Here is a 16,921-nt window from a genome sequence, read left to right as displayed (position 1 = left end):
AGTCTAGTGATGACCATGAAAACATTGTTGATTGTCCTAAAGACCCATCTGGCTTGCTAATCTCTTTTAGGGAAGGAAATCTGCTGTCCTTACCTGATCTGTCCTATACATGACTCCAGACCCACAGCAATGTGGTTGACTCTTAACTGTCCCATGAACAAACAACTCGGAGTGGAACAATTTTAACTGCATTTCTGCATGGAATAAATTCATTTCGGAGAAATATATATATTTTTTTCATTTTTCCATTCTGTCTTTCTGTCTCTCTACTCAATTATCTTTCTTTATTTGATTTAGCATAATTTCCCCTCCTTGTCCATTGTTCTTCTTTTGTAATTCCTAAATATCATTAGTTATGTCGACAATTGGTCCCAGTATTGAGAATCATCCTGGCTGATCTCACCATACTGTTACTGGCTTGTACTTCCAAGATGTTACAATACAAATTATATCTGCTGCATTATATTGTGGATTATGCTGCAAAATACGTGGCTCCAGCAAGATATGGCCCAAAATGTGAGCAGAACATCTACTAAATTAACATCTTGTTCTTTGGATATGTCAGAACTCAAGGTAACAATATTGGACCATTTTTACATCTCTGGAAAAAGCACTCATTTCCCTGTAAATTGAAATGAATCTCAAGCACAGGGTACTATAGCCACAGGGAGCTTCAAGTTACCTCCATCTTGTAAGGAGACAGGATAATAGACAATTTAGAATAAAGTTACTGTTCTTTAGCTCTAAAAAAAATGGCTATTCTTATTAGATTTTGTTGTTTACTCCTTCAGAGTTCAATATTTATGTGATTAATTACAAAGACTGAAGACTCATTTACGTTGCTAATTCATTTAAGTATAAGTTTGCAAGTTCATCAAAAATTGCCACTGTACAGATTACACTGCCTGAAATCTGACTAGCATTATATTTAACACATTTGTGTCTGCGATTTTTAAATTGCATTATTATTGATTTAATTTACTTGCCATCAACACAAGATGGTCTGGCTCTGGTTGTCCCAGCTACTTTCCCTGGCAGACAGGAACACTTTACAGTCTGTGATCGTTCTTCAATTCGATTCTTGTTACAACATCTGTGAGCTGCTATTACTTCACATGTACCTCCATCTAAAGGGGAAGAAAAATAAATTACAGTGTCCGTCAATAATTAAGAAGAAAACAATTTTGTTCACTATTGTTCAGAAAATGACTTATGCCTTAATTGAGTACAATAAAGACAAAAGGGAAGTTCTAATAGAGAAACAGGTCAAATTGCAACTTGATTATTAAAAAATTGCAATGCGGGGGAACACGGATGGGGGATTCAGGGGATGGCAAAGGGCGGGCATCAGCAAATTGAGGGACCTGTTTATTGGCAGGAGGTTTGCGGGCCTGGGGGAACTGGAAGATAAATTTGGCCTTCCCCAGGGGAACATGTTCAGATACCTGCAGGTAAAGGCGTTTGCTAGGCGGCAGGTAGAAGGATTCCCTTTGCTGCCCTCGCAGGGGACGATGGACAGAGTGCTTTCGGGGGTGTGGGTAGGAGAGGGGAAGGTGTCTGACATCTATAAGGTAATGCAGGAGGTGGAGGAGTCGTCAGTGGAGGAGCTGAAGGCTAAATGGGAGGAGGAACTCGGGGAGCAGATAGAGGATGGGACTTGGGCGGAGGCCTTGGAGAGAGTCAACTCCTCCTCCTCATGTGCGAGGCTTAGTCTCATCCAATTTAAGGTGCTGCACCGGGCCCATATGTCCGGGACTAGGATGAGTAGGTTCTTCGGGGGTGAGGACAGGTGCACCAGATGTTCGGGGAGTCCTGCGAACCACGCCCATATGTTCTGGGCATGCCCAGCACTGGAAGAATTCTGGAAGGGGGTGGCGGGGACGGTGTCGAGGGTGGTTGGATCCAGGGTCAAACCAGGGTGGGGACTCGCGATTTTTGGGGTTGGGGTGGAGCCGGGAGTGCAGGAGGCGAAAGAGGCCGGTGTCCTGGCCTTTGCGTCCCTAGTAGCCCGTCGAAGGATTCTGTTACAATGGAAGGATGCAAGGCCCCCAAGCATGGAGACCTGGATCAGTGACATGGCGGGATTTATAAAATTGGAAAAGGTCAAATTTGCCCTGAGAGGATCAATACAAGGGTTCTATAAACGATGGCAGCCTTTTCTGGGCTTCCTGGCTCAGAGATAGGTAACTGGGTCAATAGCAGCAGCATCCCGGGGGGGGGGGGGGGGGGGGGGGTGCATTATTGTAGTGTTTATTCTGTAACTTTATAGTGTGTTAATTTGCGTTGTTGTTAAAATGCTGGGTTGTTCATGGGGATGGGGCAAATGTATATGATTGTTATATTATTGTTATTTTCGGTATTTTACTAAGGTGCGTTATTGTTGTATAAAATCAAAATTTCTCAATAAAAATTATTTAAAAAAAAAAAATTGCAATGCGTTGAACATGTTTGTAGCATACATACTAATTCTAAAACCATTGCTAATAGCCTCTGATTTGAGAATAAGGCATGTCAAAATCTGAAGCATCTTAAAGTAGAAAGCAAATAGTTAAGAAAAATTGCAGAAGTCATGTGATACATCAAGATCTGTCATTTTGTTCTGTGCAATATAACTAGACAGTTCCTATTTGCATGCATATTTTACAGAACTGGCCTTGACTGCTAGGCAGCTTGCATACTTAACTTCACAATGAAGGAGAGCCTTGAGTGTGTTCCAAAGCCAACAACAATGCTTAATATGTCAACAAATTAATCAGCCACTGAGTCTGAACATAAAGAATAGCGTTGTGATTTATTGCAAACATACAGTTTGTTCATTTCTCTTTAGTGTTGACAATTTTTATGTTTTAGCTGAATTTCCAGCATCCTATTTTATTTAAATGGCATTACATGTTAAGCGATTTTAGATCGTTATCAATTAGTTATTCTTTTCACATTGAGGTTCATGCCCCATAAAAAACAGCAAAATAGTTCATTTCTGTTTGAGAAACATACCCTTCACATTGTTATTGATATCAAGGTGCAATCATTGAATGCATTCAAATTATATTTCTCTGCCTGTTGCTAACGGGTTGACACCTCTGCTTCAATAGTGAACAGAGAGAAATATTAATCTTAGTTCGAAGCAGGGATTAGCGATTAAGAGTTTGATGCATATCACTGTCGGAGATTTCAGAGACAGTGGGATTATATGGGAACATTATTACAGACTTTTGGTCATTTAAATATTATACTAATTCTTACTTAACTTGTGCAATATGTTCCCCTTCATTATAAACATCATTAACAATTCCAGGGAGACGGCATATGTGACATGAATCTGCAGAATTTTGAATTAACAGAGATATAGTTCTGGAATTACATGATGTGAAATTGAAGTCTTCTTGCAGCACATCATTACTTCGAAATTCAAGGACCATATAAAAGATCACGATTTGCTTAAGCTAGCAAGTCAATCTTTCTTTTTCATGCTCTTGGTTTTGATCGATTTCCTTGCCACTTCAGTAGGACGTTACAACCTAGAGGCACTACAGCAATGGAAACTTTACAACTGGCTTTACAACTGATTGTTTGATGAGCTAAATAAATGGTTTCAATATTGACATAATTTCAGCACCAGTTCAGCACTATGGCCAACGGTCTGATAGGTTGTGGTTAATGCACTAAACAGCAATTGTAATTTCTTCAGCCATTCAAATGATGATAGTCAATTTGTATTTTTTCATTCACACAGAATTGAGCAGCTATAAAATATGTCAGCTGCGCTGAACAATTTTGAAGCCACCAACTTCTAAAGAAGAATCTTATTTTACTGTCATGCTTGGACATTTAATGCAAGAAGGGATAAAAAAAAACCAGAGAGTGTTGGAAATAATTAGCAGGTCTGGAGCATCTCTGGAGGGAGAAAGTGAGTTAATATTTCAGGTCGATGACCTTTCATCAGAACTGTAAAATGTTGCAGGCGTGACAGGTTTTAAATGTGCATGATGCAGAGAAAGAGTAGCATGAGAGGTAAGAACAAAGGGGAAGACCTGTGATTGAATGGGCGATAGGGGGACATAATTGACAAAAGGGATTATGGTGTAAAGCAAAATGAAATGGTAATGGGACAAGTAATGAAAAATAAAATTGTTCTAGAGGAGGTATAAATGGGAAAGCAGAACCATTCCCAGTAGATGCCTTCTGAAAAAATTGAAACCATTCAACTCAATATTGAAAATGGAAGGCTGTAGAAGTCTAATTGAAAGGTGACGTGTTGTTTCTTAATGGTGAAGGAGGCTAAGGGCAGAGTGGTCAGATGTCAGTTGGATCAGAGAATTAAAAAGGCAGACAACCAGAAGCACAGGATCATGCTGTCAGACTTGAGAGGTGTTCTGCAGAGCAATCACCCAATCTCTATTTCATCTCCCAATATAGAGGAGACCATATTGTGAGCAGCAAGCACAGAATGCTAAACTTAAGGAAGGAGAAGTAAATCACTACTCCACCTGGACAAAGTGTCTGGGGGCCTGGACAGGCAGGATGGAAGGGCAGGTAGTCCATCTCCAAAGCTTGCATAGTAAGGTGCCACATGAAAGAGAAGCAATATTGGGGTGATTGATGAGTGAACCAGGGTGTTGCAGAGGGGAAAATCCCTTTGGAATGCTGAAAGGGGGTAAGATGTGGCTGGTGGCCTCAAGCTGTAAATGGCAGAAATGGTGAATGATAATCCATTGAATGCAAACACTGGTGGGGTGGAAGGTGAGGCTAAAGGGAAGCTCTATTGTAGCGCTGGGTGGGAAGGGAAGGGTGAGCACAGATGTGTGAGAAATTGGATGGACCCAGTCAAGGGGCCTGTTAACCACTGATGGAGGGGAATCCTCAGTTGAAGACAAAGGGAGATATTTAGAACAAAGAACAAAGAAGAACAACGAAAATTACAGCACAGGAACAGGCCCTTCGGTCCTCCCAGCCTGCGCCGATCCAGATCCTTTATCTAAACAAACCCTTTATTTAAACAGTAGCAGTGGTCTCACCAGAACAGATACAATGGCAAATCGGGGAGAATGGAATACAAGATATAGGGTAGGAAGCAAAGTAGCTGGGGGAGTCAATGGGCCTATAGTAGGTATCAATTGACAGACTAAGGATATTGTTAAACTAGAAAGAGTGTGGAAGAGATTTACAAGGATGTTACCAGGACTTGATGGTCTGAGTTATAAGGCGAGGCTGGATTGGCTGGGACATTTTTCCCTGGAGCTTGGAGGCTTAGGGGTGATCTTATAGAGGTCTATAAAATAATGAGGAGCATAGATAAGGTAGATAGTCAACATCTTATCCCAAAGGTAGAGGAGTCTAGAACTAGAGGGCATTGATTTAAGGGAAGAGATACAAAAGAGACCAGAGGGGAAATCTTTTCACGGCATCTGGAACAAGCGGTCAGAGGCCCTGGTAAAGGCGGGTACAATTGTTTCTTTTTTTAAAGTTAGACAGTTACATGGGCATGGTGGGTATAGAGGGATATGGGGCAAATGCGGGCACGTGGGACTAGCATAGTGATAGAAACTGGGCAGCATGGACAAGCTGGGCCGAAGGGCCTGTTCCATTCTGTAAACATCTACGACTCTATCCTCAGTAACAGAAACAGAGAATTCAAGGAACAGAAGGGAAAAGTCAGAGATGGACCATGTGAAGGCAAGAGAATGATGGAAATTGGAAGCAAAGTTAATGACATTTTTGATCTAATATAAAAGGGGAACATAATAAGGTTTTTATTGGAGAACTTCAATACTGATAACTAAAAAGATTCCACGTTTCTGCTTGAAAGATTGAAAGGTTTAGATAATCTTACTCAATTTGGTCTGTCAAATGCACAGCCAAGTTCAGTTTCAATGCCTCTTTTTCAAAATTCTGCCAAACAGGTTTCACAAAGGTCACATTCACATTCTGTGGATCGAACTGTCCAGATAAAATTGAAATTTTAGGCTGTGACAGCAAAAGTATGAAGTTAATACATGATTCCATTTGGTTGCTTTATGAATTATGATGTTGTATTTTAACCTTAATATCAACTGTTTAGTCCACAAAAATGTATAAGGGTTTCATACAATATTAAAAGGCTGGAAAAGTTCCCAAACATCAATAACTTGTCACTTTAAATGGAGCTGACTCAGTACAAGTGAAAACAAAAAGAAAACGCAATTTAAGTGTTAAATTATGTGAAGGCCTGTGTGGGAGACAGAGAGGTGAAAATATTTTAAATTAGCTAGGTGGTGAGGACAATACAGAGTGAAGAGAAAAAAGCTTAGTCAGCTATCTGGCAGAACAAGTAACATCACTGTGCTCCTCAGAGGCCCTAGGCCTAAACTTCTTCAGCTGCTTCATCATAAGATAAGAAGTGGGATACTCATTGATGATTGCGCAATGTTCATCATCATTTGCTACTCCTCAAATACTGAAGCAGTCATAGAACATACAGTGCAGAAGAACAAAGAACAAAGAAAAGTACAGCACAGGAACAGGCCCTTCGGCCCTCCAAGCCTGTGCCGACCATGCTGCCCAACTAAACAACAATCTTCTACACTTCCTGGGTCCGTATCCCTCTATTCCCATCCCATTCATGTATTTGTCAAGATGCCACTTAAATGTCACTATCGTCCCTGATTCCACCATCTTCTGCGGCAGCGAGTTCCAGGTACCCACTACCCTCTGTGTAAAAAACGTGCCTCGTACATCCATTCGGCCCATCGAGTCTGCACCGACCCACTCAAGCCCTGACTCCCACCCTATCCCCGTAACCCAATAATTCCTCCTAACCTTTTTGGTTTCGAAGGGCAATTTTTCATGGCCAATCCAGCTAACCTGCACGTCTTTGGACAGTGGGAGGAAACCGGAGCACCTGGAGGAAACCCACGCAGACACGGGGAGAACGTGCAGACTCCGCACAGACAGTGACCCAGCAGGGAATCGAACCTGGGATCCTGGCGCTGTGAAGTCACAGTGCTATCCACTTGTGCTACTGTGCTGCCCAATGTTCATATGCAACAAGATCTAAACAAAATTTAGGTTTGGGCTAATAAGTGGCAAGTAACATTCATGCCAGGTAATGACTATTTCCAACAAGAGGAAACCCAACCATCTCCCCTTGATATTCAATGGCATTGCCATTGTTGAATCCCTCACAATCTACATTCTATGGGTTACCATTGACCAGGAAGTGAACTGGACCACCCAAATAAATATTTTGGCTGAAAACACAGGGCAGTGCCTGGGAAATCTATGATGAATAGCTCACTTCCTGTCTCCCTAAAGTCTGTTCACAATCTACAAGTGGCAAGCCAGCACAGTGATGGAATACTCTCCACGTACCTAGATGAGTGCAACCCCTGAGGAAGTGAGCAAACGAATATGATGGACAGTAGGACCCTGAGGGCAATGTGTTCACAGACAGAGAACAAAGAGGAAAGCAAAGTATGGCTCGGGGGATGGTAGCCTCATGGAGAATAGTGAAAAGGATGCTGGGTTAAAAATGTGCCCAGGATAAGTGAGCCAATTAGGATATATGACCAGGTCAGGAGGTGTGTAAAATGACCAATGGGGAGTTTGTATGCGAATCTTGATGTGATTTGAAGTATATCTCCAGTGTTCCTTTGTTCTGAGTTTCTCTTTATCCTGGGAGCTGCAGAAGACAGTATGTGTGTCCTGTGGCTCTATGGATTGAGTCAGCCTTGCAAGTTAGTTATTATTAAATGATATGATACCTGCAAATCCATCTCAGATTTTATTGAATCTAGACTGACAGCAAATTAACCAGGAATTAACACCCCAACAACACTCAAGAGCCTCAGCATTATCCAGGCCAAAGCACCCTGCTTGATTAGCATTCCATCCAACATCTTAAAATAGCAGCCCCTCCACCAATGATGCACAGTGGGAAATATAAGATACACTGCAACACCATGCCTTATTTGAAAGCTCCTTTCAAACCCATGAACTCACTACCTAGAAAGACAAGGGTGCAAGATGCATGGGAAAACGATCACCTCCAGGTTCCCCTCCAAGCCAAACTCCATCCCAACATGGAACTATATTACTATCTTGCCATTCCTTCACTTAAACTCCCTCCCTAACAGCACTGTGGTTGTCCCTACACGTGATTGACTACAGAAGTTCAAGAACACAACTCGACACTGCATTCTCAAGAGTAATTGGGGATGGCAACAATTGCTGACCTTGACAACAATGCCCACATCACATGAAAGGAAATTAAAAAATCTCCAAACCAAAATACTGAATAGTCTGCAACTGGAGACCTTCTGGTTGCCTCGTACCGAAGACACACACTTTCCTTTCGTGAACATACTCCAAAACCTGGAATGCTTATTGTGCGTAGAGATGTTGCTGGAGTTCAGTCACTTTAAACTGCAACTTTCCACTACTTGACAACCCAAAGCTTGCAGCCTTTAGTGTCAAGTTTAACTCTGAAAGTTTCATTGGTGGAGCTAGATGTCCAGTCATCACTAACACTGCCCTGGAAATATGCACACATTACTGTTCAGATATAAGATTACCTAAGGATTTTCAAATGTTCATCAGCAGGTATGTCATCTTGAAGCCATTTTAATGCCAAAGATTTTTCACTTATCTTCCCATCACGAAGGATATTACCACCTCGGTCACTAAAGATGTTTGCAGAAACGAGGCTACTAAGAAACATTCAAAAATTATCTGGACATAATGGCCCCAAATTTTGTTTGGGACCTTTGAGATGTGGAACACTCCTGGGGCATGATCTCTTGCCATCAATATGGAGCCAGCTTAAAACGTCTGGTGAACAAGAAATATAACTCCCATAGAACAAATTTCTTGTGAGAAGGGCAAGGATATTTGGTAAAGGTGCACCTCTGCGTGCATTGTTATGAGGCCAACAGCAGTCTGAAATATGGGCCGGGATTCTCCAATAATGGGGCTATGTCCTCACACCAGAGTCAAAACGCGGGCGAATCACTCTGAAGAACGTCCAGAGTAACTCTCCTACCTGAAAGGGGCTAGCAGCACCTCGGAGTAGTCCTCGCAGCTGCTCCCACTGCCGATACTGGCCCTGCACCTCCGGTCAGGGGTTCGCTCATGCGCACGGTGGCAGCCTGCGGCGGCCGCACTGCGCGGCATGGCGGACCCATACTGGCACCAAAAAGATAGCCCCCCCCCCCCCCCGAGATCGCACGTGCTCGCGATCGGTAGCCCCCCCGATTGATAGCCCAGCCATCAGTGAGGCCGCCCCCCCTCCCCCCCGCCCCCCACCAGGTCGGCCGTGGACTGACTCCACAGTCGCCTCTGGCCGTTCCCGACAGGAAAACGTGGTTAGAACCCGTTTTCGGGTTTGACACCCATTCTCCGTCCCCGCGCTGAGTGCGATTTCGGCAAGGAGGCTTAGAGAATCCCACCCGGATTTTGGGTTTGACGCTCAGAGAAACGCGCCCATGATGTCTTGCACGATTGAGGAGCTCACCATCATGGCTTACAAAGGAACAATAACCACTTGTAAGAAGTGATTGGCAATTGCTTTACTCAGATCCCAGTGAGGGGTCAATGCCTTCAGGAAAGGAGGATAAGAAAGTAGATGAGTAATTTTATTAAAAATGTAAATACAAAATGAGGATCAGAGAGACATAGGCCGGAATTTTCCAGCCATTCACACCAGCAGAATCTTCCAGCCCTGCTGATAACATATCCACATTGCGGGTTTCCCCATTGGAAACTCCACTGACAACAGCAGGACCAGAAGGCAGCAAAGACCTATCTTTGGACTGTTGACATACAGAGCTATCCCATTGTCATCAGCTTTATCGCCTGCTCAGATGTTGATGGGAAGAAAAAATTGCATCACTTTACCAGAGATCACTGTTCAAAATATGGATCATCAAGAAATACATAACCACCTAAGGTTACGGAAACAAAAACAAAAAGAGTACTACGACAAGCACACCAAACCTTTATCAAAATTAAAAGAAGGTGGCTACATACGTATACAAAATCCTGATGGTGGATAGCAACACATAGCTAAAGTTTTAAGACAAGTTGCACCCAAATTGTACTTGGTTCAGACAGAACAAGGTTCAATGTTCAGAAGAAATAGAAGAACATAGAACATAGAACAGTACAGCACAGAACAGGCCCTTCGGCCCTCGATGTTGTGCCGAGCCATGATCACCCTACTCAAACCCACATATCCACCCTATACCCGTAACCCAACAACTCCCCCCTTAACCTTACTTTTTAGGACACTACGGGCAATTTAGCATGGCCGATCCACCTAACCCGCACATCTTTGGACTGTGGGAGGAAACCGGAGCACCCGGACGAAACCCACGTACACATGGGGAGGACGTGCAGACTCCGCACAGACAGTGACCCAGCCGGGAATCGAACCTGGGACCCTGGAGCTGTGAAGCATTTATGCTAACCACCATGCTACCGTGAGGCCCCCAAGAGCATTACTGAAAATAAAAAAATCATGTTCCATCTCAAACTCACAACATTATTGCTCAGGATGCCATCTTCAAAGACATTGACTTTCCTAATCCATCATTGTCACCAATGCGTCAAGACTATTTAGAAGAAAACATATACTTTGACGAAGCTACGGAGAAGATCAACTAGAACCAGGAGACCACCGGACAGATTAAATTTGAAATGACTGTAATAACTATTCATCTGTCATCACAAATGTGACTTAACAGTTAAGTAAGAACTGTAAGGGTTAATGAAATGTCTAAATGAAACACTAGAGGGAGCTAGATATACAAGAATATAAGACATTGATGCTAAGCCTTGTGGGTGAGAGGTTGAGGAGAAAGTTAGAGAACAGACTGAAGGAAAGATAGTGTGAGTGAGAGCAGATCATAGTTAATGTAATAATGTCAATATTAGTAGTAGATGAGTGAAATATGTTTATTATCAACCGTGTATTATATAGGAGTTAGTGTTGAATCCAAATAAGTAGTGTTAATAAATTTAAAGCTATTATGGTCTTTGTGAACACTAAGCCAACCATCCTAAAATTAGCAACACAAAGATCACCACAAAGAGTGGAGGAGGGTATGCTCGTGGTAGCACCAGGCACCCTGAAAAATGAGGTGTCAACCTGGTGAGACTACAACAAGGACGACATGCGTGCCAAGCAGAATAAACAGCAAGTGATAGACTGAGCTCAGCGATCCCACAACCAACGGATCAGATCTAAGCTCTGCCAAATTCAGCCATGAATGGTGGTGTTGGACAATCCAACAACTCACTGGAGGAGGAGACTCCACAAGTATTGCAATCCTCAAAGGTGGGGGAGCCCAGCAGATCAGTGCAAAAGGAAGGGCTGAAGCATTCATAACAACTTTCAGCCAGCAGTGCTGAATGGATGATCCATCTCGGTCTCCTCCAGCGACCCCCAACAACACCGATTCCAATCTTCAGCCAATTCGATTCACCCCACGTGATATCAAGAAATGGCTAAAGACACATGATACAGGAAAAGCTATGGGCCCTGACAATATTCTGACAATAGTACTGAAAACTTGTGCTCTGAAATGTGCCACACCCCTAACAAAGCTGTTCCAGTACAGCCACAAGGCCGGAAATGTGGAAAATTGCCCAGGTATGCCCTGTACACAAAAAGCAAGACAAATCCAACCCAGCCAATTACAATGTCATCAGTCTATTCTTGATCATCAGTAAAATGATGGAAGGTGTCATCAACGTTGCAGCCAAGTAGTAGTTTCTTCACAATAACATGCTCACTGATGCTCAGTTTAGGTTCTGCAAGGCCCTTTCAGCTCCTGAACTCATTACAGTCTTGGTTCAAATATGAACAAAAGAGCTGAAATCCAGGCGTGACGGGAGATAATAAGGTTGCATTTCACTGAGTATGGCATCAAGGAGTCCTAGAAAAACTAGAGTAAATGGGAATCTGTTGAAAACATTTGGTTGGAATCATACCTAGCTCAAAGGAAGATGGTTATTGTTACTGCAGGTCAGCCATCTCAGCTCCAGGACTTCATTGCAGGAGTTCCTCAAGGGAGTGTCCTAGGGCAACCATCTTCAGCTGCTTCATCAATACCATTCTTTTCATCATACGGTTAGAAGTGGAGGTTTTTCACTGATGATTGCACCATTCGCATCTCCTCAGGTACTGGAGTAGTCCATATCCAAACACAAGGCCTGGACAATATCCAGACTTGGGATAAAAGGTGGAAAGTAACATTAGGCCAGCACGGCTTGGGTCATTGTCTGTGTGGAATCTGCACGCTCTTCCGTGTCTGCCTGGGTTTCCTCCGGGTGCTCCGGTTACCTCCCACAAGTCCCAAAGGACGTGCTGTTAGGTGAATTGGACATTCTAAATTCTCCCTCTGTGTATCTGAACAGGTGCCGGAATGTGGCGACTCGGGGCTTTCAGCAGTAACTTCATTGCAGTATTAATGTTAGCCTACTTGTGACAATAAAGATTATTATTATTGTGCCACAGAAGTGCCAGGCAATGACCATCTCCAAGTGAGAATCTAACCACTGCCCCTTCACAATCAATGGCATTACCATCACTGAATCCCCCACCATTAACATCCTGGGGGTTACACTGACCAGAAACCAAACTGGACTAGTCATAAATTACCTCAGAAAATAAAATCTCACGGTAGAGGGGTAATATATTTGCATGGATATCAGGGGCAAAATTCTCCGAAGACCTGCGTGACGCCCATTTCTGGCGGGCAAAAGCATGCGGATGACTCCGGCGTCGGGGCCTTCTTTTAAGCCGTTAATCTCCGTTCCCGAAAGGGCCAGCAGTGGACTGACGCGATACGCGTCAGTTTCACCCGCTGCGGAAGTGGCGCGTTGAGAGAGAGAGAGAGGGGACGGGTACTGGCGTTGAGAGGAGAGGATAGGGGGGTGGGTACCGGCATTGGGGGGGGGGGTGGATACCGGCGTTGAGAGAGAGGGGGGGGTGGGTACCGGCGTTGAGAGAGAGGGGGGGTGTGGGTACCGGCGTTGAGAGTGAGGGGGGGGTGGTGGGTACCGGCATTGAGAGAGGGGGGGGTGGGTTCTGGCATTGAGATAGAGGGGGGGGGATCCGGCGTTGAGAGAGAGGGGACGGGTACCGGCGTTGAGAGAGAGGGGGAGGGCGGCGTTGGAGGGGGGTAGGGGTGGTGGGGAGGGGGTAGGGGTGGTGGGGAGGGGGGTAGGGGTGGTGGGGAGGGGGGTGGTGGTGGTGGGGAGGGGGTAGGTGTGGTGGGGTGGTGGTGTTGGAGGGGGCTAGGGGTGGTGAGGGGGGTAGGGGTGGTGGGGAGGGGGGGTAGGGGGGTTGGAGGGGGTATGGGTGGTGAGGGGGTAGGGGTGTTGGAGGGGGGTAGGGGTGGTGAGGGGGGTAGGGGTGGTGAGGGGGGTAGGGGTGGTGAGGGGGTAGGGGCGTTGGAGGGGGTAGGGGTGGTGGGGGGGTTGGGGTAGGGGCAGCGGTGTGCAGAAGGGGGGGGTGACGGATGCCCGGGGCCAATGCACTGTCGCCCCCCCTCTGCACGCCGCTGCCCCCTACCCCAACCCCTCTCACCATCCCTACCCCCCTCCAACGCCCATACCCCCTCCAACGCCCCTACCCCCCTCACCACCCCTACCCCTCTCACCACCCCTACCCCCCTCCAACGCCCCTACCCCCCCCAACACCCCTAACCCCCTCACCACCCCTACCCCCCTCCAACGCCCCTACCCCCACCCCCTCCAACGCCCCTACCCCCCTCACCACCCCTACCCCCTCCAACGCCCCTACCCCCCTCACCACCCCTACTCCCCTCACCACCCCTACCCCCCTCCCCACCACCCCTACCCCCCTCCAATGTCGCCCCCCCCTCTCTCTCAACACCGGTACCCGTCCCCTCTCTCTCAATGCCGCAAACCCCCCCTCTCTCAACGCCGGTATCCCCCCCTCTCTCAACGCCGCAACCCCCCCTCAACGCCGCAACCCCCCTCAACGCCGCAACCCCCCCTCAATGCCGCAACCCCCCCTCAACGCCGCAACCCCCACCCAACGCTGCAACCCCTCCTCAACACCGCAACCCCCCCCCAACATCGCAACCCCCCCTCAACGCCGCAACCCCCCCTCAACGCCGCAACCCCCCCCAACGCCGCAACCCCCCCCCAACGCTGCAACCCCCCCATGCCACAACCCCCCCCCAACGCCGCAACCACCCCCCCATTCATCCACCCCCATCCCATCCACCCCTCTCCAACGCCGCTACCCCAATGGTTGACGCCATTTTAAAGCTACTCTGTTTTTCGCCGACGTGACCCGTGGCCACGTCGGCAGGAATTCGGCCCATCCGGCACAGAGAATGTCTGTCTGTTAAAAATCAATGATATCCCACCGGCGCCAGCTGTTTTCAGAGGCTGCCAGCGGGATTTGAACAACGCCGGTGTTTGGCCGCTCGGAGAATTAAAAACCCGGCGGGAGCGGGAATAACGCCGCCGCCGGCCGATTCTCTGACCCTGCGTGGGGTCGGAGAATTTCGCCCAAGATTAGCTAACAGGAAGGAGAGTGTAGACATAAATGGTTCCTTTTCAGGTTGGCAAGGTAATAGGTGGTGTGCCACACGGGGACTTCAACTGTTTATAATTTAGGGGGGCAATTCTCCAGCTGCGATGCGCTGCCGCATATCCTGCTATGTTGGGAGAATTGCTGTAGAGCCCCAAAACAGGATTTGCACTCGGCATTATCAGAATCACACTCAGAAAGGGCAAGGAATTGATCACAGCTAATTTGCATTCATTTATATCTCATTAGTGAGATTAAAGTCGAATGCCGCAGCCTCCCTGTATTGTCCTGCCCACTCCCCTCCCCCAGCGGGAACTCACTCTGGTGTTAACAAATACTGATCCTTAAAGGCGGTGACCAGGTGCAATGGACTCTGAGGGAGAGCAAGGTGGTGAATACTCCTCTCCACTTACTTGCAGGGAGCACAATGGTACAGCCTCGGAGGCCAGCTGTGGGGTGAGGGGATCCTTCAAGGAAGGAGGGGCTGAGGACTCGGGCTGGGCAGGAGGGGGCCACGTCAGGTTTCTGTTCCTTGATGGGGGTCGCTTTGCGTCTGTGAAACATTGAAGCTTATTTTCTTTCATGTTTAACATTCCATGTTATGCATGGTAGCATAGTGGTTAGCATCAATGCTTCACAGCTCCAGGGTCCCAGGTTCGGTTCCCGGCTGGGTCACTGTCTGTGCGGAGTCTGCACGTCCTCCCCGTGTGTGCGTGGGTTTCCTCCGGGTGCTCCGGTTTCCTCCCACAGTCCAAAGATGTGCGGGGTTAGGTGGATTGGCCATGCTAAATTGCCCGTAGTGTCCTAAAAAGTAAGGTTAAGGGGGAGTTGTTGGGTTACGGGTACAGGGTAGATACGTGAGTTTGAGGAGGGTGATCATTGCTCGGCACAACATCGAGGGCTGAAGGGCCTGTTCTGTGCTGTACTGTTCTAAATTCTAAATAACAGGGCAAAGCACAGCTGCAACCTGTCTGTCCTGAAAATCCTCTCACAGGACAGAGCCATTCTGCAGATTGTTCCTTGGTGAAATATTTCACTTCACTTGAAGTTTCATTCGGCTCTGTGGTTTTCATATTGCAGTATGCCTCCTTTATCCCTTTGTACTTGGTCGTTTACGTTGAATATCAGACCCCTGAACACATGCCTACACTGGAGGTACTTTTCCTTTTTTGAGGAAGCTGGCACAACTCAGCCACTAAAGTGCAAGGGTTCCTCAATAAGGACCTTCCCCAGTTACCATTGAATTCTCTGGATAGATATGATGATCACGCTGGGGGACTCGGAGGCCTTTGCAGCCGTGGGTGGTCAGGGAGAAGGCTGGTCAGAGCCTTGGCAGTGGCCCCTGGCACCCTTGCAGTGCAAATCTGGCAATGCCAACCTGGCAGTGAAAACCAGAGGGCACTGCCAAGTTGGCCTGAAGTGGGGAGCTCAGGGAGGCTTTTGGCGACCCCACACTGAGCTGCCACTCACTCGGTCCTGACATTAGTGATTGGGAGGGTGGTCTTTGCTGGCGAGAAGGTTGGGCTGCCACGTATTTCTGAGATCGGGGGGCCCTGATCTCTGACGATTTGGCCTTGCCGGCATCCTTTGGTCCCACACATCACATTTCCATCCCTGGCTCCAAATAGATTACAAAGTGGAAAGATCACAATCTGTTGTTCCGGTGAAATTCTCTCCAGAGAGATTGCATTTCCCAAATTTCCCCACCCCTCGCCAGTGATGTCACGATGTTCACAAAGGGTGTGAATGTCATTGAATAAATTTTAATTCATCTAGATGTAATTCAAGGGCCCTCCGCCACATGACACCCCCCTCACCAAATATTCTTACATGGTCACATCAGGTTTGGCCAAACATGAATCAGTCGAGGGGATCCCTTTAGCTGTGTTGAGCTATGTGTAGCCCCGGGGTGGAGAGTAGATGGAGAGGGACATACCCTGGCAGTGCCCTGGCACTGTCCCTTGGCACATGTTGACATTGTGCCATTCTGGCAATGTCAACCTGGCAGTGCCAACCTGTGCTGGGGGAAGTGCCAGGGGCAGTGCCAAGTGAGGGCTCTAGTGGGAGCCCCATGAGGGTGTCATTTATATTTTATTTGGGGGAGAGCAGGCACTGAGGGGGGATTGCCGGCAATACTTCCATGGTGGGAGTGGGAGGTTGGGGGAATGCTGGCGATGATCGTCAGGAGGTGGGGGCAGGGGCTACTAAGTCTCAATTATGAACAGGGCGCTCTTTAAAGATGGTGCCCCGATCGCAGTAGAGCTGGTGGCCGGCTCTCACATGCCCCGTTGGGGTGATGGTGCAAACTACACTCACTCATTTTTTTCTTTAAAATTGCTCAATCTCTGGAGTGAAAACTGTTCTGTTCAACTGGAG

At 46.8% G+C, this 16,921-nt stretch overlaps 1 protein-coding gene across 5 annotated transcripts in view; it reads right to left on the bottom strand.

Moving 5' to 3' along the window:
* Positions 1-16,921, bottom strand: part of LOC119973093 (chemokine-like protein TAFA-1) — a 691,496-nt gene that overhangs the window by 231,061 nt on the left and 443,514 nt on the right. For all 5 annotated transcript variants that reach the window (XM_038810605.1, XM_038810604.1, XM_038810608.1 and 2 more), the window contains exon 3: positions 987-1,127. In XM_038810605.1, the coding sequence (XP_038666533.1) occupies positions 987-1,127 (141 nt within the window). The remainder of the gene's footprint in view (positions 1-986; positions 1,128-16,921) is intronic.

This window comes from Scyliorhinus canicula, chromosome 11, assembly GCF_902713615.1.
Source record: "Scyliorhinus canicula chromosome 11, sScyCan1.1, whole genome shotgun sequence".
NCBI classification, from domain to species: domain Eukaryota; kingdom Metazoa; phylum Chordata; class Chondrichthyes; order Carcharhiniformes; family Scyliorhinidae; genus Scyliorhinus; species Scyliorhinus canicula.
Note: the sequence above shows the minus strand (reverse complement) of the source record. Positions and strands in the feature narration are given on the sequence as shown.